Here is a 22,104-nt window from a genome sequence, read left to right on the forward strand (position 1 = left end):
TTTGAGTTCTTTTTAGTGTTCTTATGAATCTCCATTAAAATGGAAAAATTGAATCTTTTGATTGTCAGAACAGCTAGAATACAAAGAAGAGAGAAAGACAAGAAGAAACAGAGAGTTATAGAGACTAGGATAATTTATTTATTTTTTGGTTGAGAATTGACTCTAATCCAATTTTAGAATTTTCTTTTTGTTATTTAACTCATAATGCTTAACTCGTCTAAATGACTAATTCAAAACTATTATAGATTCATATGAAACAAACAATTCAGATTTAGACAATGTGAAAAATAAACCACCATAGTCATAGATCATAGTGTTACGCTATTTGGCAAGTCCTTTCACATATGGCCAGTACAGCCAATTTGACACCACTAGTATAAAATTCGTGGCATTTAAGAGATCTACTCTAACTAAAAAGAAAAATCAAATTGTATGATTATAGATTAACTGAATCGAGTACGTCACATATTCTCTAACTAAAAGAAGATTGGGCTTAGTTCATCCTAGTCACCCAAACAAGGGAGTCTCACTTTTAAGAAGAGTGGAACAATAAAGTCTCGTTGTTGTTACCGTTGGGAGCATGTGCCAAAAATTTAAAAATCTAAATGGTAATGGTTGACCCTTGACAATTTTTTTTTTATGAGATACCCCCTTCACAAAATTTAAAACAAATGGATCGGTAATAATTCCATACAAATAAACAAATATTAATAATATATAGAAATAGAAATTGAATTTCCAAATAGATCCTTAATTTATGAGCAATAAACAATTTCATACACTTCTAACCCGAAAATAAAATGTTGGGAGTTGGGACAGGCCTTCGATTAAGAACTTATGATAGATATGTTAAGATAACCATTATGCAAATATTAGGTCAGAGCTCGCTCAAATATTAATTACGACAAATAAAAACGAGATTAAGAAAAGAAAAACGAGATTAAGAAAAAATCGAGAATGAGGAATTTGTTATTAGAATTTAGAACTGCAAGAAGTAACTAGAGTAATCCTTTGATTTTCAAAATTCATTATCTCATAATGAAAACACAAGTTGTTGATATAGATTTATAAATCTTATTGGGATATTACAACAAATTTTAAGCTACCTAAAAACAATTGAGATATGAACCTGGTTTAAATGATGCTGATGAATTCAGTATTCACCATGAATCTTGAGTTCAGACTAGTTATTTCTTCGACTGGAATGGTTACCCTCTCTCCAAGTTTCTGAACTCCCTTCTCTCTCTATAGGTCTTCGAGGTTCCGAATGGCTTCCACCTCTCCCAAGAATACCCTTTCCTTCTCTTATTGAAAGCTGCCTTGGCTCTGAATAGCCACTGCCTCTCCCAAAAACCCTCTTCCCCTTCTCTAAATATCTATCTCTCTGTCGTGGCTCCGAATAACTATTGCCTCTTCCAAAAAAGCCACTCCTGTTTCCTGAGTTAACGTCTCTAGTTGCAGGTTTCCATTTAGCCGAGAGTGGTGAGTTTAGAGGAGTTAATCTTTCAGAATCATCGGAGTCGTAACATAGTGGTTGAATGTTCTGCAGATCTGGCTCAGGTGTGAATCCAAGTGGGTGTTTTGATACGTCCATTTTTCTGAAGGTAATAGATATCCTAAAAGAAGGGAAAAAATATTTAATATTATAAGAAATGAAAATTTTTCGGGTGAAGTTTTCACATTAAATATCAACGCGAGTAATATCCACCTTTTCGTCGGTACTGCTGGTACACAGTGCTTCGCAACATCAGCTCCATTTCCATTTAAAACCAGTACAGACCTGAAAAATAAACCATCTATTACTTGTAAATTGTTCGAGAAATATAAATCGGAGTATATTAAGCAAAGACATCTGAACCACAAATACAAAACTTCACAGGAAAATAAAAGGATTTTCGATCGACCATAGATCCACTTGGCCTGGCATTACGATTAGGATCAATCCAAGGAAGTTTGACACGTTAACAGGTAAAAAATGCTCACACAATCACCCTAACTTCACTCGATTAGGCAAGAGGTCAGGTTACACTTCTACGGCTTCGGTAAGAAGCCAAGAACGGCAAATCAAATATTTGTGGTGGTTTATAATTAACGTCAGTTCTGTCTCGGTTTTGTGTTTTGTATAACTCGTCTGCATGGTGGACTCGGACTGGTTTTGGGTCCATTTGAGTCAAACATAAAATAAGACAGAATTAAGAGTCCATTCTCTGAAATGACTTAACCGACTACTATACCCCTAGCTAAAACAAGTCAGACTCGGACGAGTCAAACTCTGACAAAGAAACAAACTCGACTTAATATTAAACCTGCCTCGAGGTCGAATAGGCGAGTTAGCTCGGTTAAGGTCAACTAACCAGGTCTGATTTTCATCTCACATGCTCTAAACATCAACTTAAACTGGTTATATGGATGGATGGTTGCTAACCTCATTAAAGGAAAGAGATCCATTTCTTGTTAAATGTTGAGATTGGAATTTTTTTTTCTCTACAACTAATCCGCGTTTATTATACTCACCCAACTGGAAGAGGAATTGCAACTGAGCCAGCAAACTCGCCAGGGCCTACGATCTTTAGAGTTGATCCAAAGAGAATATTGCATTCACTAAGAAATGAAACCGTACAAAATGGCCGAACAAAATCATGGTTGTCGATATGAGGGGGTATGCAATCTCCTTCCTCGTAAATGTTGACTATACAACTGTCGGGTACACAAGTCGGTGGAAGAACGTGCCACTGCACCAGCCTTCTTATTATCACTTTGAAAAGTTTAGGCAATGGATCGACAAGTTCATTGTGAAGGATGCCAGGGGGATTTCCATTTTTATCCTGTCATAGAAGCATTGATTTCTTCTATCATTAATTTATTGGATAAGCATTTATTTGAGTATATCATATTAAAAGCTCAAGATCTCATTTTACCGTCGCATAGTTGTAACAGCAACCAAATTGGATGGTAACACGTCCCTTGCCTCGCATCCACTTCTGAGGAGCAGTAAATGTACGGTCTGTATAATAATTAAAATAGTTAGAATTTCATAAACTTGATGTGATATCATTTCCTTGGAACGAGTTAACGAAGAGGTATGCACATGCAGGAAAAGAAAATCAAATATCCGCACTCTACAAAAGATTTCCTTAGCATATAATATATTTCAAGATAAAAAGAGACACATAATGTTGATTCTCCCATGACGAAAGAACATAACTCCATATGATATAAAAACAAATATAAGATAAATTCTGTGGAGTTCTTTTCCCGTATTTACAATAACAAAGGTAAGAGCTAATACATCTATTTCGGATATCAAGTTTGGAAAACGCCACTCTAATAAATGATATCCGTTATAAATATCCTAGGCTTGGTTTTGGTTTAGATTTGGTCCATCTGTATATGTTTTACTGCTGCCGGAAATAAGGAACAATAGTTACCAAGAAAAAGGTACTTAGATTATTTTCTACAGACTCCAGAACGAATTTGGATGTATAATAATAAAAGGCCGACTATAAGGAAAAGTTCTTTTTGAATTTCATGAAAAATTCAACAACAAGAAAAAGTTGTCAAAGTTAATGTTAGTATAGGTTTTCAGGCTCGATTAAGTTCCAGACCGTTTTTGGTGTTTATAACATACTATAGTCATCTGAACAGAACATATACTTGACTATGTCTTGCTTTTTGAAACATCACTTTTAGCTCGGACAAACCTCTATAAGAGGTCCAAAACTAAAACAACCCAGAAAAAAGAACTTAGTTTATAGTGTTGCTTAAAGAGCATCCATAATACTAGCGAGGTCCTTGTAAAAAAAGAGTTTTTTTTTCCGTTCTTCCCTCGGCCCCAGAAGTACAAGATATCTTGAACAAACATCAAGAACCAAGATGACATTAGATGTATAGGATAACTTTCAACAAACTATTAAGGAAATTTTTCTCAGTGATTTTTGAAGCTTTGCGAAAAAAAAAATAGTCATCAAGAGGATGTCGATTGAAGTGGTAACTGACGATACTTGTTCACATATTCCTATGATCTAAATAAATTTCAAGCCATACATTCCTTCAAACTTTCAAAATATGTATAGATCTATATAAGGAAAAAAGACTAATAAGCGCAAACCATTCAATTTACGTAGACGTTCTCCTGAGGCTACTCTAACCAACAAATACATTTCCGAGGGAAATTAGTAGAATGTGCTGGATATGTATGGATATAAAGGGGAAAAGTCACAGTAAATTACCTCTCAATTCTTTATTTCTTCCTTTCTCCTGAAGTTCAAACACAAAATCAACTATTCTCTTCTGTTCAGCGGCACTAAATACACCAGTGTGAAGCTCGAGCCCATCAACAACATTAACTATTTTGCCGTTGATTCTCTCCAAGAAAACAAAGTCTTTCTTTCTCTGGACACTCATGAATCGAATGTATTCTCTTTGTTCCCTTGGTAATTCCGGTTTTTTCTGCACCTTCCCTTCTACCTCGGCATGAGCAGAGGTATCTCGTGAATGCTGATCGTCTTCATCTTCTTTACCCCCTCTCTCTTCGAGCTCATCTGCCATATCAGCCCAAGAAGGACGAGCACTCGGGGGATCAACACTGACCACTTCTGAGACACTGCAATCCGCATCATGTTCCGACCAACCATTTGCCCCGTCTTTCCAGCTACCAAGAGAATGAGTGTCACAATTATCACAACTCCGATCAGATTCTTGATGCGAATGGCTTGAACCACTGACACTCTCCTCTACTTGTGAGTGTCTAGAAAGTTCTACAATGCCAACCAAAATTACCATCAGCAGATAAACCAGACATGTACAAAACAGAAAAAAGGTAGAACCTTTCATGCAACATCAATTATAACTAACAGAAACCCTAATCTTACCGGATCGCCATCAAATAATTCTAACATATATTAAAGAGATACACGAAAATTTTACTGAAAAACTAGAGAGCACATCCTGAAACCCTAATTTTACAATGTAATCACTTAAACTAAAAGTAAACCAGAACTATTCCTCTAAAAAATCACATAATTAGTTGTCTGATTTAGCAATGAAGATATAACAAAATCTTTTCAACTTTTTTCCTTTTTGGTACAGATAGAATTTCGTTAGTGATTTCAAACCGGCGGTAGCCATTATCTTAAGAAGTAAAATCACATAAACTCAATTTGTAACCCTAATTTTAAGTAGTACCTTTATCAAGAGAAAGAACACGAGCAGCGATAATGTCGTTGCAACCACGGCAAAGATCTCTGGTAAGGAAAGGAAGAAGTTTTTTGAGAGATTCAACGGCAATTGGAAGTTCTGATGATGGGAAATCGAGATAGATGTGATCTTCTTTCCTGGTGTAAGGAATACCTAAACTCATGGCTTCTTCTTATCTGATGAGAATATAGAAGAAAGGAGAAATCCTAAACTCTAAAAGGCAGAGAGTTAGGGTAAATGACCCAGAATTGGGGGAATTAGAAGCTTGCTACAGGTTAGAGAGAGAGAGAGAGAGAGAGAGATGAATGTGTCGGAAGAGAAAAAACTGCAAGTGATGAGGGTGTACCAAAATTTGATGGACTTTCTAAATTTGTTGGGTTGTTCAGAGCATCTCCCGTGGCCGTGGAAGAAGAGTGTAGTGAAAGTCTATTAACCTTCACATCAATGAGATATTGAGATGGGTGTTTAGCCTCGGCCCCTGGGGGTGAAACTAATGCCCCCGAAAATCGAAATATCGGTGAAAAATCGAACCACACCTAACTAGACCAGACCAAGGAAAATCAGACCAAGAAACCCCATTTTACAATGGTTGGTACTTTTTTTTTTTATTGAATTGGTATTTAAATCTGAGTCGGACCTTTTCTCACAATATTATATTGACTTCCCAACTTTTTTTTTGATGAAAGAACATTGACTTCCAACTTCCAAAAGAAAAATGAGTGAGGTGTTGGCGAGTGTTACAAAGTCCGAAAATAAGTCAGTGTTTTGGAGATATAAACAAAAAAATCAGAATACAAAATTTTTAATAGAATTTGTGAATGTTGATAAATTTTCTGAGGTGCAAAATCTTAAAAGGAAACAAGATAGGGCCAACAAGATATCTTCTTATTTCCCATTTTCTACCACCAACTCCGATTACCATCACCACTATTTTTCTCCTCTTTAGTTCTTCTTCTCTCCTTCCACCACTTTTGTTTATCTTTCTTCTCTCTTTCTCTCTTTCCTATTACCTCTATCTACTCAATCTTCCCTTTCTGTTCTCTTTTTTTCTTTCCTATTTCCTCTGTCTCCTAAATCTTCCCTCTCTTTCTAATCTGGCGAATGACACTCATCAAATGTCTGGAGAAGACGTTCATTCCCCTAACCAACAATGCGAAGGACAAACCAAAACACCGTCAAGAGAAGCAATAATAATTGGAAATAGTCCTCGATGCTCCAATGCCATGTAGACTAACTTCTTCTGGGCGACGCATCTCTCTCTCTCTTTCTCTCTCATTGTTCCCGCAAAGGTGTCTCCCTCTCTCTCATTGTTCCAGCAAAAGGAAGCGTTCCTTTCATCGGAACCCTCTTTATCTGAGACGTACAGATTCTTAGTTGCCCCGCCACAAAACCCTTAAAAAACATTTCTCTGCCCTCTTCGAGGTCGCCCACGTCTCAAACGAAGGGGGTTCCGGCAAAGGTAAAACTTCCCTTCGTCAGATCATTGACAGAGACAGTGAGGGATAGAGAGACCGGGAGATATATAGGGGTTTGATAAAGAGAAAAACGGTGAAAGAGAGATAATCTGCAAGAGAGAAACGTACAGAAAGACAAAATCAGCAGGAGAGACAGAGAGGATAGAGAGGAGAGAAGTTATTAAGATCTCAAAATACTTGTTTATCCCATTTATCTGACATTACTTTTTCTGTCTCAACTTCTCTACCTTAAGTTGCAATTTTACAGCTACTAACATATAGATGAAAACGGAAAAAAGATACGGGTTTAGGTGAGAGAGTACAAACGTTATTAACGATTTGCTGACGCTCGAGTTTTCCTCAACCTGCCACGAGCCATCCAACCTTCCTCCATGACCACATCTTGCTGAGGTTGACTTGAATTCTCTTTCGATGCAGATGATGAGACTGTTTCCTGTACTATTTCTGCTTTGAGATGTGAAGATTGACTTGTAGATGATTCAGATGCAATCAGATCAGCAACAGTTGTTTGTGTCCTAGTTGTTTCTTCTTCTGATACTTCCTCTTCTGCTGCTGCTGCTGCTGCTGCTGCTGGAAGTACTGGAGAGTTCGGTTGAGGGAGAGCAGTAGTGTCTTGTGGTTCTTCCAGTTGAGTCTGGACTGTACCTGTACTGGATGTACGTAATGGTGGCTGTGTGGCTGGAGGAGCTTGATTACGAGTCCTTAAATTTGCCGGGGGTTTGCGAGTACCTGTATCCTGCTGTTGTTGCTAGAAATTCATTACGAATAATGTGTTAATGGTTGCTTCAAGTTTGTATTCTGGCCAAGTAAATTACAATTCCATTGACAATATAATCAGCAATTAGTTTATTTAATCTTGTGGCGTAGTATCTATATAAATATATATCTTAATGTATTGTGTTTGTGTGTATGTGTTCGTATAGATATGTATTATTGTTTTCGCAAGAAGTTCTTTACGAAAATTGGAAAATACTGAGTAGAGGATAAAAACGGATCTTAATACAAATGAAAGAAACCCGTCCATGCATCAAGAAATTGCCCGTATAAGTTTCGTAAGATTTGCAGGTAAACAAAAGTGGAGCACTACTATTTGATAACTAGGTTAAGTCTGAAATGAGTGCAGGTAAGACGAGTAGAGCACTGCTATTCAATTACTAGGTTAAGACTGTACTGAGAAAAAAAATGCAGGTAAAGACAAGTAGAGCAACACTATTCGGTAACTAGGTTAAATCTGTATCGAGTAATGGGTATAAACACAACAGGTATATGCCAGAAGTTCACTAAGACACTACTAGTCCAGTAACTAGATAAAGTCCATTGCGAGAATAATAGATATAAGCACAATGCTTGAAGCTAGAACCAATCATTCAATTTTATTATTTTGGATATGATCAGAGTATGTGTTCGTTAATCAAATGTTAAGCTAGTATACGGAATACCAGATCATTAAAATATCGTCACTGAGTATGACATTTAAATTTCAGAGGATTTAGTATTGTTATGTAGTTCATCTCGGTTTTCATGTACTTTAGTATTATCGTATAAAGTTCTTTCAAAAAATCAGCATGAAGTTGTTCCATAACCTCTTCTCTTTTTTTAGAGAATAACCTCTTCTTTTACCAGTTCCTAGACACTCCTCTATTATATCAATGAATATCAAGTTTATTTTACGTGTTACATGTCAAGAATTAGAAGGTCCATATGACCAACTTCATGCGGTCAGTGGGTATCAAAGTAGAGTGCCGACGTGCAAAAAGCACCTCGGCACATGATGCAGTGGACCAGAAACGAGGCCACCTACTTCTCCTTATTAGTAGATACCTGGGTTGGACGAGGTCTTGAGCTAGATTGTGAAGCAACATACTGCAAAATCTCGAAAACCCTTGTTTGCCCATAAGTTGCTGCCTTTTGCCAATATAGAACTGCTATATCACCAGCCCTAGTTTTTAGCTCCAACAAGTTACGGTCGATATCTGGTTCATGCTTTGCGACATATGGACGGAAGAAAGAATCATACACATACATTGTTCCCTGATACAGTACAACAAAATAATCGGTATTACATAAAGTTATGTAATTGAATAATTGATTGTAGTATAAACCATAATTGCGAGGAAGATCGTAGATGGAATACCTTTGTTTTAGGGTACCACAAATATATGAAAAAGGCTAACTTGGCCTCGCTGTACATCGGCACCCTTTAACAAGTGCAGCACCATTAAAATACAACACAAGTGATATATAACAGCGAAAAGAAGAGCCAGTGATGAAAAGTAAAAATTCCTTACCAAGAAACAAAAGCATCCCCGACCCTTTCGAAAACTGTCAACATTGCCACTAAAATCCTACCAAATTTCGACGAAACCCCTTGTCAACATTCACTTTGTAGGATTTACATGTATGTTCATTTATCTATGTTAAAAGAAGTAAAGTGAAGATAAATACCAGTATTGGCACCAAAATCTGAGTTGCTCGATCTCTGGTTTGTTCTTCTCCACAGTTTTGTAGCACTCGTAAGCTGGATAAGCGTATCCAAAAACCATTCTGTGAATACAAAACAAAAAATTCTCAAACATATAAGCTACAAAATTACTTTATCCACAGAAATTTAAACCTAAAAAGCCCAGATGGATAATACATACACAAGTCCTCTGGTAAGAAAGGATCCTATCATTGTTGAGATTTACAAATTTAGCATGAACAAGATGAACACAACAACTCCAACCGGCACTTCCTCAGTTATGCAAAAGTAACTGAAACCGAATAAGAAAATTACATCAAAACTGAGGCAGTAATGTTCAATTCAAATATAAAATGACCTAATTTCAGAACTCCTTGCTTACTACTACATCGTCCTCAATCCTCAAATTAGTAAAATTAGGGCAAATCAAACTGCAAGATATATTGAAACTTCAGAAGATAAATCAACAGAAGTATTAAAAAAAGGTAAAATCGAACTTAATCAACATAAGAACTCACAAAAGAATCAAAATCAAACACTAAGAACACAGATTATTAACCGAAAACCTAATCAAGAAACAAGTAGTACGTACAGACTTTTCCACCATAATCAATCAAATCAAACACTAAGAGGACAGGATTCAAGATAAGAATTCACAAGTTGAAAAGATGGCGAGTCTGAAATTCAAGCTAAAAGAAAAAGATAAAACTAATCAGGACTCTTACCTTTAACTAGTAGTATCTTCTTTTACCTTTAATTACAGAAAATGAAGAAGAAAATTCTGAGAGAATTGAACTTGTGTCTGAGATTATACCTGTAAATGGAAATGGATGACTGCTTTGTTAAAGCCGTCGGTGGCGAGTCGAGACCTCACAGTTGAAGCGTCGCGGCTGAAAACTAGTAACGCAACGCCAATCCAAAAGAGTAGAGACAGAGAGAGAGAGAGAGAGAGAGAGAGAGAGTCTTTTTGAATTTTGTTTTGAAAGTTGTAAAAGCTTGGGGGAACTTATTTGGGAAGTCAGAAATTGGGTAGTAATGAGGTAATAAGTAGGATTTGTTTGTTTATTGAACAAGTGTAAATAGTGTAAACTTTAAATGTGTCAAAACATTTTTTTTTTCTTACAAACATTAGGTTATATGAGGAGTATATAGACCTGCCTTCGTGGCTACTTTGGTCCTCACAGCTTAAGAACACATCAGTCAGAAAATCATGTTTAATCTTTGGTAACGAGCATCAGGTTGGTCTTCAGGACTTTCCTCACAGCTTAAGAACACATCAGTCAGAAAATCATGTTTAATCTTTGGTAACGAGCATCAGGTTGGTCTTCAGGACTTTCCTCACAGCTTAAGAACACATCAGTCAGAAAATCATGTTTAATCTTTGGTAACGAGCATCAGGTTGGTCTTCAGGACTTTGAAACACATCAGTCAAAAATGATGTGCAATCGAATCCCAAGATCTACACAACATTTTCTAATGCTAGAAAAGATCTGGAATCTCATATCTGATATCTCTTAGGAGATCCAGAGTCTCATCGTCTTAGCAAAAAGGAGTATTTGAACCCTTACAGAATGACACCATCCTACGACCACGTCATAGAATATCGTTATAAAAACATGTTATAAGATGGTGTAGAGTGTAGACCAACTTTTCAGACGGCTAGAGATACTATTCGCTTTAAAAGGCATTTACGAAGGAAAGGGTGTTTTATCCCCTTTTTTTTCCTAGACATAGCTTCGTCTCCTAACAAGGTAGGATTTGCTTACAGCAATGAGTTTTTTTTCACAAATTTTTCTTGTATTTTATGAAAAGTACGAGTTTTTATATGGCTGTTATAACCACATATTTCGCGAAGTGACATGTCAGTTCTGTAAAAAAGCAGGCTAAATATCTGTTCGAGATAACTCTATAAGGCTGTAACGAATAAAACCAAGAAGAGTATATAAACAAAAATTCAGAGTTCACTAGAAGCTAACTACGGAAATTTGCCATAACAAAAGATTTCAGACAATGTAGTCTATTAGGTACTTATACCATGAAACCAGGGGGCAAACACTTGCTCTGCAACCATATTAGTATATTACCCGTTTATCGGATTTAAGAGAGATGAATATCTCTCTAAGATTTGGATCATAAACATATCGACGATGCTCAAGTAAAAATGTTCGTCAAGGTCTGGTATCTGATCCAATATTTCAACACATTTCGTTATAGAAAATTGATCTTCAGTTTGAATCATGGCATTTGCTCTTAACTTCGATGCTTTTGCCATCTCTAACATTGCTTCTGCTATTTCATCATCAAACACATGGTATCTCTTGTGTGGTCGTGAACTTACTGGTGTCACATGTTTGGGCTTGGGTTCTTCTTCTATCTTGATAGCCTTATCATCTTGAATCGACGTTGGATGGGCCACGTTAAGGGCTTGTGGTTGAGGAGTTTCTGTCCCAACTGTTTCTTTATCCAAGTCAATGCAGTGACTTGACTGGGCAAATCTACCAATTCCAGACGGCTCTGGCTCTGAGAATATCTGGCATAGTTGGTCATAAATCGGACAGTCCTTCACTTTAGTTACTTCACCAGCTCCAGCACCCGGGTAAACCTAAAATGAACAACTTACTAAGGAACTTACTTAATGGTGGCTAAATCTCCTAAACACAAAAAAAAAACAATACGAAAAATTAGACAAAGGGGAAACGGGAAGATCAAAGCTTTGAACCATGGTTAAAAGTTAAACCGAAAACTAGTATAGAATCTTAGAGCGCTCAAAAGTGGTCAGTAGCTTATTCTTCTATTGGATCGCACAACCAACAATAAAAATCTGTTCTATCTAGCAATCCCTTTATAACTAGAGTGCTGAAGTACATTCATCTCTTTATTAAATTGAGATCTCTTAGAGCTCTGATTTGGTACATATAAACTTGACAAAATAGTATTACATTAAAGGTAAACTCATTGGTACAAGACTACTATTTTTTCTTCTGCTTCAGACAAGTACATAGACTATATATTATATCATCTAGAAACCTAAAATAAACATACCTCCAAGATCTCTTCACCAATAAAACACCCCACAAACACCAAAAACCTACCACAAATCCAAATGGTAGCCCCATATAAAACCATTTCATCTCAATCCAGTCTTCATCGTCCACTGATCCTTCACCATCACCATCACCATTTGGTGCTTTTTGACGTTGTTCATCTTCGTCGCATTTATTGAGTGGAAAACCACATAGATCATGGTTTCCGGTATAGCTCAACTCGGAAAAAGTCCCTAGTTGGGTACTTGACGGAATTCTCCCTGACAAGTTGTTATAGGACAAGTTCAAGTATTCAAGAAAAGTTAAGTTCACCATGCTTTGAGGGATTGAACCCAATAATCTGTTGTTTGATAAATCAAGCGATTCAAGTGAACTTAACAGACCAATTTTATTTGGGATTCTTCCCGTAAAACTATTATTTGCTAAGTTCAACGAGTGCAATCCGAAGAGGTATGTTAGTTCTTCGGGGATCTTGCCATATAATTTGTTATTTGAAAGGTCGATACCAGCAAAAGTGTTAATCACACTGTCATCATACCTCATATTTATACCTTTCGTCATATACTCTACTTTGGTAATGACATCAAGGAAAGAATAATTCCCATACTGACGAAAACTAGGGAAGGAAATACTCCACTGAGCAAATTTTTTTGTAACTGCAATACACAAAGGGAAGGAAATCGGACAGTTCTCGAGGAATTTCACCATGAAACTTGTTAGAATGTAGTCGAAGAACTACGAGTGTATCCTTAAAGCTTTCCCCTATCCATTTTGGTAGCGGACCTGTGAGTCTATTCTCACCAAGATCGATTATCCTCAACTCAGTACAATTTTGCAATGAGGAAGGAAATACTCCACTGAGCAAATTTTTTTGTAACTGCAATACTTTAAGTTGTTTAAGAAAGCCAATAGATCTTGGAACGTTCCCAGTTATTTTGTTGCTTTGGAAACTTATCCCAACCAAAGATCTCCAAGGAGACCAACAATCAGGAAGCATTCCAGATAGTTGATTTTCTGAAAGATCCAGAAACATCAAAGAATTGTTATCTTCAACCGGATTACATAGTAAAGCGGAAATAGGCCCCGAAAGGTAATTTTCGGAAAGATTCAGTTTGAAGACAGTAGAAGATATAAGTGGCAAGTTACCTCTGAATTTGTTTGAGTTCAAGTAAAACAATCCTATCGGATGACATTTCAATAACACATTTGATAAGTCCCCCTCAAGTTGATTGTGTGATATATCTAAGTAGTATAATTGGGAAGTCATGTTCCAAAACCAACTAGGAACTGAACCAGATAATCGTGAATTCGATATGTCTATTCCTTGGAGGTCTTTTTGCGTCCGTAACCATTCAGGAAATCGATATCCCACTGAAAAATTTCTCATACTCGCGCGCTGGAGTTGAAAAGGAGGAACCCAATCAAGGCTCACGTTTAAAACCAAAGAATCAATTTGTAATACTTTCAGTCTTGTGAGATTGGCAAAGTGAGCTTCAGTCACGACAACACTTTCTAGTATGTTATCTGAGATTAGCAATTCTTCTAAACTCCAGAGGCTCCTGAAACTTTCTGGAAAAGACCCATTTAACTTGTTTTCGCTAAGATCTAAGGTTCTCAACAATGACAATCTTCCTAAAGACATGGGAATTGAACCAGAAAATGAGTTACCTGCAAGAGAAAGTCTTTCTAGATTCTTAAGACTTCCCAACTCATCAGGTAATCGTCCAGAAAGTAGATTATCTTCCAAGAATAACGATCTCAATTTGTTCGCAAAACATCTAGATGAGTTTCTGAATAATCTTGATGATATCTCTCCTTGAAGCTTGTTACCAGACAAATGTAATACCTCCAAGTTGCAAAGATTCCCCAAGGTTCTTGGTATCTCCCCTTCCAACTGATTACCACTCAAATCAAGATACTGTAAATTATGAAGTGAACCCAAGAAAGCTGGTATCTGAATCCCCGTGAAATTGTTAAAACTTAAGTCTAAGTGATACAAATGTTTCAACTCCAACAGAGAAGAATTCAGTTCGCCACTCATCGAAGAATATAATGGGTTACCCCCAAGTTCAAGTTTAAGAATCCAATCGTTACCATCACTTTCAGTGTTGTTTTTGCAGATTACTCCGTACCATTTGCAACAATCCTTACCAAACCAAGACCAGAGTTTATTTGAAGGATCTATCAGATTATGCTTGAAGTTTATAAGAGATTCTCTTTCTCTTGGATTGCAAGCAGCATTAAACTTGATCATGTTTGATGAAGACAAAAATACACCGAGAAAGGAAATAGCAGCCATTATCAATCTAATAAGCTCCATGATGATTTAATTAGTTAAACAAGGACATGTACAATGTCTACAAAGAAAGTGAAGTCTTCATATATATATATATATATATATATATATATATATATATATATATATATATACATAAATATAAGCTCCATGATTAATTAGTTAAAGGACATGTACAGTTAGCACTTAATGGTTCTGAAATCTTGATCCATTCATTTGATACAGTTGGGAGTTTAAATACACAAAAGGGACCTAGTGAAGACTTGCCGTCTTACTTACATATTCCGTCATGATAGGATAGGATTGATGAAGACTTAGTCGTTAACTTTACATATAGGTAAGGTATCGATCAATGTGAATGTGACGCTAATTACAAAGATATATAATTACATAACAGGCATCAATTGTTCGCATTTGTGATAGTAGTCCAGGTTGTGGACTGGAAACCTCTCAATGAGTCAGGCTTATCAACTTTCTAGTCTCTTAGAAACTACAATATCCTGTTACTGTAACAGAGGTTGAAACGAGGATTATGGGGAAGTCGAATCTTTTGCAAGAAGTAGCTAACTAAAATAGAAGCTTGACCATATTTTTTACAAAAAAGAAAAATGTAAAGGTATATATGTTGTTCGTTGTCGAAAGTAATAATGTTACAAGACAACTTCATGTGAGGAGAAATATGTTGTATGCTGGCTCCAAGAACAGTTAGTTTCAAGAGAGACTTGAATGGGATTCAAGTTGAGTTGCATGCAATATTTCCTAGCAAGATGAGCATTAACATCATAAAAGCATGAGCTCTTTAGACCAAAAAAAAAAAAACCTATCGTTTATCGATGAAGGAATGGTGAATTCACCGTTTCATGAGTCCTTTGTATTCATGTTTTCACATATTCATAAGTCTAAATGATTTTGTAGAAAAATTAAATTAATTTTTTTATTGATTTTAAGTTTGATATTTGGGTATAATAATCTGAATCCTAGCAAATCATAGAGATTTGTATAGGGTGATTTTGGTTCAATATATAATTGAGACTTAGAAATCTTTAACATTCAAGAGTCTTAAGATTCTTAGTTGCCAAACAGACCATTGATTTTGATTCCTACTAAATTCTATTTTTGGTAGGACCCTACATAGAAATATTGCATCCAGACGCACCATTAAGTTACTCGTCTACGTTGAAACATATTTTTCAGTCTTTTTGTGTCCGAAAGACTTTTGCTTATGTTTAAATTGAGCTCTTTAGACCACTGTAGTTAGACAAGAAGGTGCTTAAAGTCATAAGAGCTTCTCCCTGTTGGATAACAATGAACATTATGACACATACCAAACCTGATAAGTTATGTGTAAACACAAGTAAAACAAAAAACCAACTTTTTTTTTGTTTTTTTTTTTTGTTAAGAGATTCCAACTTTTTTTTTGTTGAGAAAAAAAAAAAAAAAAACCAACTTGGATCATTACAAAATTAAATTCCTAGACAGTGTCATACAAAATATTTTGGTCTTAAGCTTCATCTCAAGTTATTTGGTATTTCGCCTAAATAGACACAAGGGGCTTAATAAAGATTTGGACGATTGACTCTAAATAGACCATATCTGTTCGTGGACAGACCTTGCTCTGACGAAGGAGAAACCCCTTCGCCAGAGTGTTTAGAGAGAGAGGGAGATGAGAGGTTTTTAAATTTTCCGGTCGGCGATCTTCGTCGGAGAAGAGAGAGGTGAGTTGGAGGTGGGCAATATACGGACAACTAGATTTCCTATGTGGACAACTATGTTGGGTGTAAATATAACTAATTATTTTCAATAGGGGACAATTTATTCTTTTCTAAAAATCTCGACATAAACTTTTCACTTCCTTCTCCGACCAACCATCACCACCTTCTCAAATCAATAGTATTTCTCTTGATGAATCAAGAGTGTCCAACCACAGAAACTTTAAGTATCTTAATTATTTATTGCTACGATTTGATGAATCAAAAAGATTTAAAAAATCCTAATGAAGAATTACAACTTATCATTCTTCATCATTTATCACTTCATCTGATTTTTCTACTGATTCATGGTTTCTTGCTTAATAAAGTTATTGGAAGAATAAATTATGATATAATCTAGAGAGAGAAACTATCCAGACTTAGTATGTATGATTTTAGTTTCAAACCCTACTACCAAATTAAATAGGAAGAAACCACCCAAACATATCCAAACCCTAAAACCCCATTAACCAAATGTATTGATGTTTCACATAAATGGAAAGGACAAGAAAATGGATAGTCTAGTAGTTAGATGTTGACGAAAGAGGTGATTTTGCCCAAGGTGAAAACTCCCCATTCTCTCATGGTGATGGGCGTGAAGCATGGTAGAGATTTTAGAGAGAGAAAGAGACCTAAAATTGTCCCCTTAAATTAAAAGATTATATTTACACCCAAAACAATTTTTGTCCACATAAGAAAATGGTTTGTCCACTTATTGGCAACCTGAGTTGGAGAGAGAGAGAGAGAGAGAGAGAGAGAGAGAGAGAGAAAGAGAGAGAGAGTTGGAGAGAGAGGTGAGGTTGAGAGAGATGTGAGGTGGAGAAAGAGGTGAGGTAGAAGCGAGGTGGAATTCATCTTTTTTATTTAATTTTATTTTGAAAAAATATTTTACAAGAAGGGCAGTTATGACATTTACATTAAAAAATGGGGTCATATTTGAATTTATAGAAAACAGGGGGCTATAAAGGATGTCTGTCACAAAGTAAAATATGAATTAACTCTAAATATAAGGGTCCCATAAAAACTCGAGTCTTGACTTTACATATACACAAAGGACGACCTAAACATCTATACGCGTTCTCAACAAAAAAAAAATATCTATACGCGTTTGTTTAACGGATAAAGATTCAATTATATGATCTTAAAAATAAAGATAACATTATTTGTAGCAATCTCACATCCACTAGTAGTGTCAAGATCCGATGTTTTATGTGTGAAAGTAACTGTACAGATTTTATGGATGGCCTCGTCACACATTTGCTAGAATCTAAAACTGGTAGCCATATGTGGTATGCCATAAAAAAAACAGAGACAATATGGATGTATGTTAAGGCCTAAGGCATTACATTAGTCTTAGCAACTACAACACTTCAACACTTACCATTCCGATTTCTCTATTTAGATCTCTAAGAAGATGTTGTGGTAGTTAGATAGATATATCTCAAGTGGAATACACTCAATTTCTAGAGTGCCCTCTTCAGATACCTCTAGTTGTCTAACTCATCAATTTTAATATCTAAACCAATAGAAATAAAGTTTTTATATATCTTAAAAAAACTAATTATATCTTTACAAAAATAACCATGTCGCATTAATAATCAACCAACTTTATAGTATAAAACACAAAAGAATTGAGGATTTCTATTTTCGCCAACAAGAATTGAGAATCTCAATTGAAACTTGAAACATAGAAATAGTAAAGTCTTTTAAGTTCAACATTTGAGATGTTTTCTTTTATATACGTTCTTGACTACTGCCACATCACTTTAAAGATCAAAGTTGACTTTTACATTGGAGAAATTTTTTAAGAAAAAAGTTCCGTACGCACAAATTCATAGGATTAGAGTTATATTGGAGAGACCTTTAGAAAAAGAAATGAATAATTCTTGATAGAAAGATAAGCAAGGGGAAAAATAATTAGATTAATTATTGGGAGAGAACATAAGAAGGAAAAAACTAAAAAACACAAGTTTTTGGAGAAAAAATTGGATATTAGTCTGACATTTTTACCATATTTCAGATTTCAACAGAAAACATATTTCAGACAGATAAATTTAAAGTTGCCAAAAAGGAAGAGAAAGCAAGAAATTTAGACAATGAACAAATTGGTGCACCAGATTTCGTACCCAAATCCTGTGACTTCAAAGTTGAACCCAAATCCCATTATTTCTTTTAGATCATCTTGGATCCACAAAGTCAGAGTCAAGTTTCTCCAAAGTATTTAATTTTACTATCCGATACTAACATTTTGAAACGAGAACTATATGTATTTGATAGGAAATATCAGTTTTGTTGATTTAAATCCAACACTAGGGTTTTAGTTTAGCCTTAAAAGCATTCAAGGAGTTATATATATTTGCCTATTTTGGTGATAGATAAGTTCTAAATAACCCTGTAAAAGTGAACAGCAAGAAAAGGTATATAAACAAAAATTCAGAGTTCACTAGAAGCTAACTACAGAGTACGGAAATATGCCATAACAGAAGATTTGAAACAATGTAGTCTAATAGGTTCTTATACCATGAAACCAGGAGGAAAATACTTGCTCTGCAACCATATTACCCGTTTATCGGATTTAAGTGAGATGAATATCTCTCTAAGATTTGGATTCTCAAACATATCGACGATGCTCAAGTAAAAATGTTCGTCAAGGTCTGGTATCTGATCCAATATTTCAACACATTTCGTTATAGAAAATTGATCTTCAGTTTGAATCATGGCATTTGCTCTTAACTTCGATGCTTTTGCCATCTCTAACATTGCTTCTGCTATTTCATCATCAAACACATGGTATCTCTTGCGTGGTCGTGAACTTACTGGTGTCACATGTTTGGGCTTGGGTTCTTCTTCTATCTTGACAGCCGTATCATCTTGAATCGACGTTGGATGGGCCACGTTAAGGGCTTGTGGTTGAGGAGTTTCTGTCCCAGCTGTTTCTTTATCCAAGTCAATGTAGTGACTTGACTGGGCGAATCGACCAATTCCAGATGGCTCTGGCTCTGAGAATATCTGGCATAGCTGGTCATAAATCGGACAGTCCTTGACTTTAGTTACTTCACCAGCTCCAGCAGGACCAGCACCCGGGTAAACCTAAAATGAACAACTTACGAAGGAACTTAATGGTGGCTAAATCTCGTAAACACAAAAAGACAATATGAGAAATCCGACAAGGGGGCAACGGGGAGATAAGAATTTTGAACCATGGTTAAAAGTTAAAACAAAAATTGTGTAGAATCTTAGCGAGAAGAAACATACCTCAAGGAACTGGTAATCATCCCAGACTTCATCTTCAGTCATTAGACTCATGACGGGGTTTCTTGATTCATTCCCACCTAATCCATTTTGATCAAGCTGTGACTTCACAGCATAGTACTTATTCCTCAAGACATCCAAGTGTTTCTTCAACTGGTTCTTATTGAACTCCAAACCTGCTTGTTTGTTGAAATCATCACATATATGCTTCCACGATCCCTTACTAAAAGCATTGTTTAGCCATTTCCCCTGACGAACTTGTTCCAGTATTACTTCCGCAAATATCTTATCTAGAGCTGTTGTCCACTTTGTCCTTGAACGATCTTGCTTCGTTTGGTTTTGATTGGCCTGACTATCCATCTATAGTTGCAATAAGTATCGTTAACTAGATTTAAGTGACATTTGATGAACAAGGCTATTCTTTCTAATTTGAACAAGCATTTTCTTACAGTTAATATCAAACAAGATTCTTACGGATCAAGAAAACTATAGAACATCATTAAAAGAGAGAAAATTAGTCAGCAACGACTCCCCAAGAAAGGATGATTGTACGATAAAAGATTGGTTGCTGACATAGTGTAAATTATACAGAGGGCCCTGAAGCAGAATGCCGAAATAACATGTTGAAACGCGAGGGGCAAGGGGCAACGGGTGTATTACAATTAATCAATTACATTTGAAACTAAATACTTTCCGATTCTCATCGTAAACCCCACAAGTTCAAAGAGAAAATAGATAGCAGAATGCCGAAATACCATGTCGAAAGGCAAGGGGGAACGGGTAAATATTCCAATTAGTCAATCAAGAACAACACAGACCAATCACCATGTCAAAAGCAAATAAAAGCAGCAACATCACATCTAATCCTTAACTAAGACAATTCAAAAAGCAATTTGTGTCTCACCGAGAGTGTCTAAACATAAACCTATAAGTAAGACAGTGGATCCTTTCCACCATACTGACTCTCCAAATGCAAATTTTATTATTCATATATCAGATTTATGTCCCGTAACACCCGATTTTCCACAACCCTGCATGTACATGATAAACACGGGGCCTGTAGTTTAGCTACACTAAAAGACTTGTTGAGCTTGGAGATAGGAAGAGCTGTAACGAATTCAGAAACCCGAGAAATCTTAACCGGTTATCTGTTACTACGAATTAGTATCTATAAGCCTATACTATCTAAAAGTGAAGGTAAGTGGAGATTCGACAATACTAAATAAGTGAGATAAATGTTGTTTCACCTCGATATCTCAACCGTGTCAATTAACTTCTCCAATTGATCAAGACCCATAGCCGTGAAAGATTGACCAATGTTCTAATGCGAAACCCGACTACATATTTTTTGTGATTAAAGTATATAATTCAGGCATTCAACTTTAACATCTTATGGTGCATTCAAACAAGCCCTATCTGCTTATGAACTGATAAATTTATAGTGAAATCAAACAAACAATGATAAAAACAAATGAAATTACTCAAGACATAATAACTAGGGTTAATAAGGACATAAGGTTCCTCTCAATCATCCTCTTCAGAACCCAAGACTCAGTTCTATACAAGTTAATTCAAAACTAGTTCTACTGCCTGAAATCTTAAACGCAGTTTAATAAACAAGAATCAAGTTTGGGAACGAGAACCGAAGTAAAAGAATGAAACAAAAATTCTACCTTTTATTGATAAAAACTCTCGGCTGAATGAATTCTACCTTTGATTTCGTTAAGTTTGTTCTTGTGAATTCGCCCGATACATCTTTTGTGCATGAATGATACGGGTAATTTCGATTTAGTATGATCAGGCGGGAGAACGGAATGAAACCCTAACGCTATTATCTGGTAGAACTTTTCAATTTGGGACTTTTTTTCTCTTCTGACGCTAACTGAGTTTGGGAGGAGGAAAAAAACCCTAGAGAAGAAATAGGGGAATTGAGAAGGCGCGCGAGAGCGGGAGGATCGAACATTCCCTCATTTAAATAACGAAAATAACGGGAAAATAACAGCAAACACTTAAATGTCACGTTATAAAAAAATTGCCCGATCAAAAATCCATCATAATTTTTTTTTTTTTGTTAAGGAAAAATCCATCATAATTATTGATAAATAAGTTAGATTTGCAATCCCTCTGACTCCACTAATAACATGTTAAAACACTAGTTAATTACTTACAAGAGTACATCTAGTGTATAAGAGCATAGGTTTGAGGTTATTCTAGTTTAACACTTCTTGATGTACTCTTTTTATCTCTCACATTTGTTGAGCACGTGAGATTTAATTAGTTATTAAACTACGTATATAGTATATGATCTGCATTTGTATAATCGAGTTATCTGTGTAGATTGATCCAATATTTATTTACTTAATTTTTGTTGAAAGATTAAGAGCATACGTTTCGTTTTTTGAAGCAACCTCTGGAAAAAGTAGGACTCTCACACCGAATTTCCTGTAAATAGGAAAAGAAACTTTTGAAGTAAATTGCACATTCAGAGACGTAATATGTGATCAGACACTGAACTATTTAAGGAGATTGTGGTTCGTGGGCAAGTACCTCATGTGTTTCAAGTGTGAATTGGCATTGCTAACCAAAAGACAGACATCTATTATCCTCAAAAATTTTTAATTAAATCATGATC

At 35.8% G+C, this 22,104-nt stretch overlaps 3 protein-coding genes across 7 annotated transcripts; all 3 read right to left on the reverse strand.

The window, feature by feature from the left end:
- Positions 1-999: 999 nt before the first annotated feature.
- Positions 1,000-5,786, reverse strand: LOC147570597 (RNA demethylase ALKBH9B-like). The gene is made up of 6 exons (XM_086657143.1): positions 5,185-5,786; positions 4,230-4,757; positions 2,919-3,004; positions 2,515-2,825; positions 1,709-1,780; positions 1,000-1,616 (listed from the first exon to the last, which is right to left on the reverse strand). The coding sequence occupies exons 1-6, from the start codon at positions 5,357-5,359 to the stop codon at positions 1,184-1,186; spliced, it is 1,605 nt and encodes a 534-aa protein (XP_086513269.1). The 5' UTR covers positions 5,360-5,786; the 3' UTR covers positions 1,000-1,183.
- Positions 5,787-6,813: 1,027 nt separating this feature from the next.
- On the reverse strand, positions 6,814-10,316 carry LOC147570598 (HVA22-like protein i). Of its 4 annotated transcripts, XM_086657156.1 has the most exons (9): positions 9,947-10,174; positions 9,725-9,821; positions 9,515-9,563; positions 9,314-9,424; positions 9,117-9,215; positions 8,960-9,016; positions 8,806-8,869; positions 8,493-8,702; positions 6,814-7,419 (listed from the first exon to the last, which is right to left on the reverse strand). In XM_086657156.1, the coding sequence occupies exons 4-9, from the start codon at positions 9,343-9,345 to the stop codon at positions 6,982-6,984; spliced, it is 900 nt and encodes a 299-aa protein (XP_086513282.1). In that variant the 5' UTR covers positions 9,346-9,424; positions 9,515-9,563; positions 9,725-9,821; positions 9,947-10,174; the 3' UTR covers positions 6,814-6,981. The 4 variants fall into 4 exon arrangements, with proteins under 4 accessions (XP_086513282.1, XP_086513281.1, XP_086513283.1 ...); XM_086657155.1 differs by lacking the exon at positions 9,515-9,563 and having other exon boundaries at positions 9,947-10,239; XM_086657157.1 differs by lacking the exon at positions 9,725-9,821 and having other exon boundaries at positions 9,947-10,067.
- Positions 10,317-11,056: 740 nt separating this feature from the next.
- On the reverse strand, positions 11,057-21,452 carry LOC147570599 (L10-interacting MYB domain-containing protein-like). 2 transcript variants are annotated; one of them, XM_086657158.1, is made up of 4 exons: positions 21,146-21,452; positions 19,476-19,832; positions 18,763-19,310; positions 11,057-11,187 (listed from the first exon to the last, which is right to left on the reverse strand). In XM_086657158.1, the coding sequence occupies exons 2-4, from the start codon at positions 19,830-19,832 to the stop codon at positions 11,136-11,138; spliced, it is 957 nt and encodes a 318-aa protein (XP_086513284.1). In that variant the 5' UTR covers positions 21,146-21,452; the 3' UTR covers positions 11,057-11,135. The 2 variants fall into 2 exon arrangements, with proteins under 2 accessions (XP_086513284.1, XP_086513285.1); XM_086657159.1 differs by lacking the exon at positions 11,057-11,187 and having other exon boundaries at positions 18,622-19,310.
- Between the last annotated feature and the right edge of the window lie 652 nt (positions 21,453-22,104).

Source organism: Eschscholzia californica, unplaced genomic scaffold (assembly GCF_041429995.1).
Source record: "Eschscholzia californica isolate CP2 unplaced genomic scaffold, dmEscCali1.0.p SCAF_1, whole genome shotgun sequence".
In the NCBI taxonomy this organism is placed as follows: Eukaryota; Viridiplantae; Streptophyta; class Magnoliopsida; order Ranunculales; family Papaveraceae; genus Eschscholzia; species Eschscholzia californica.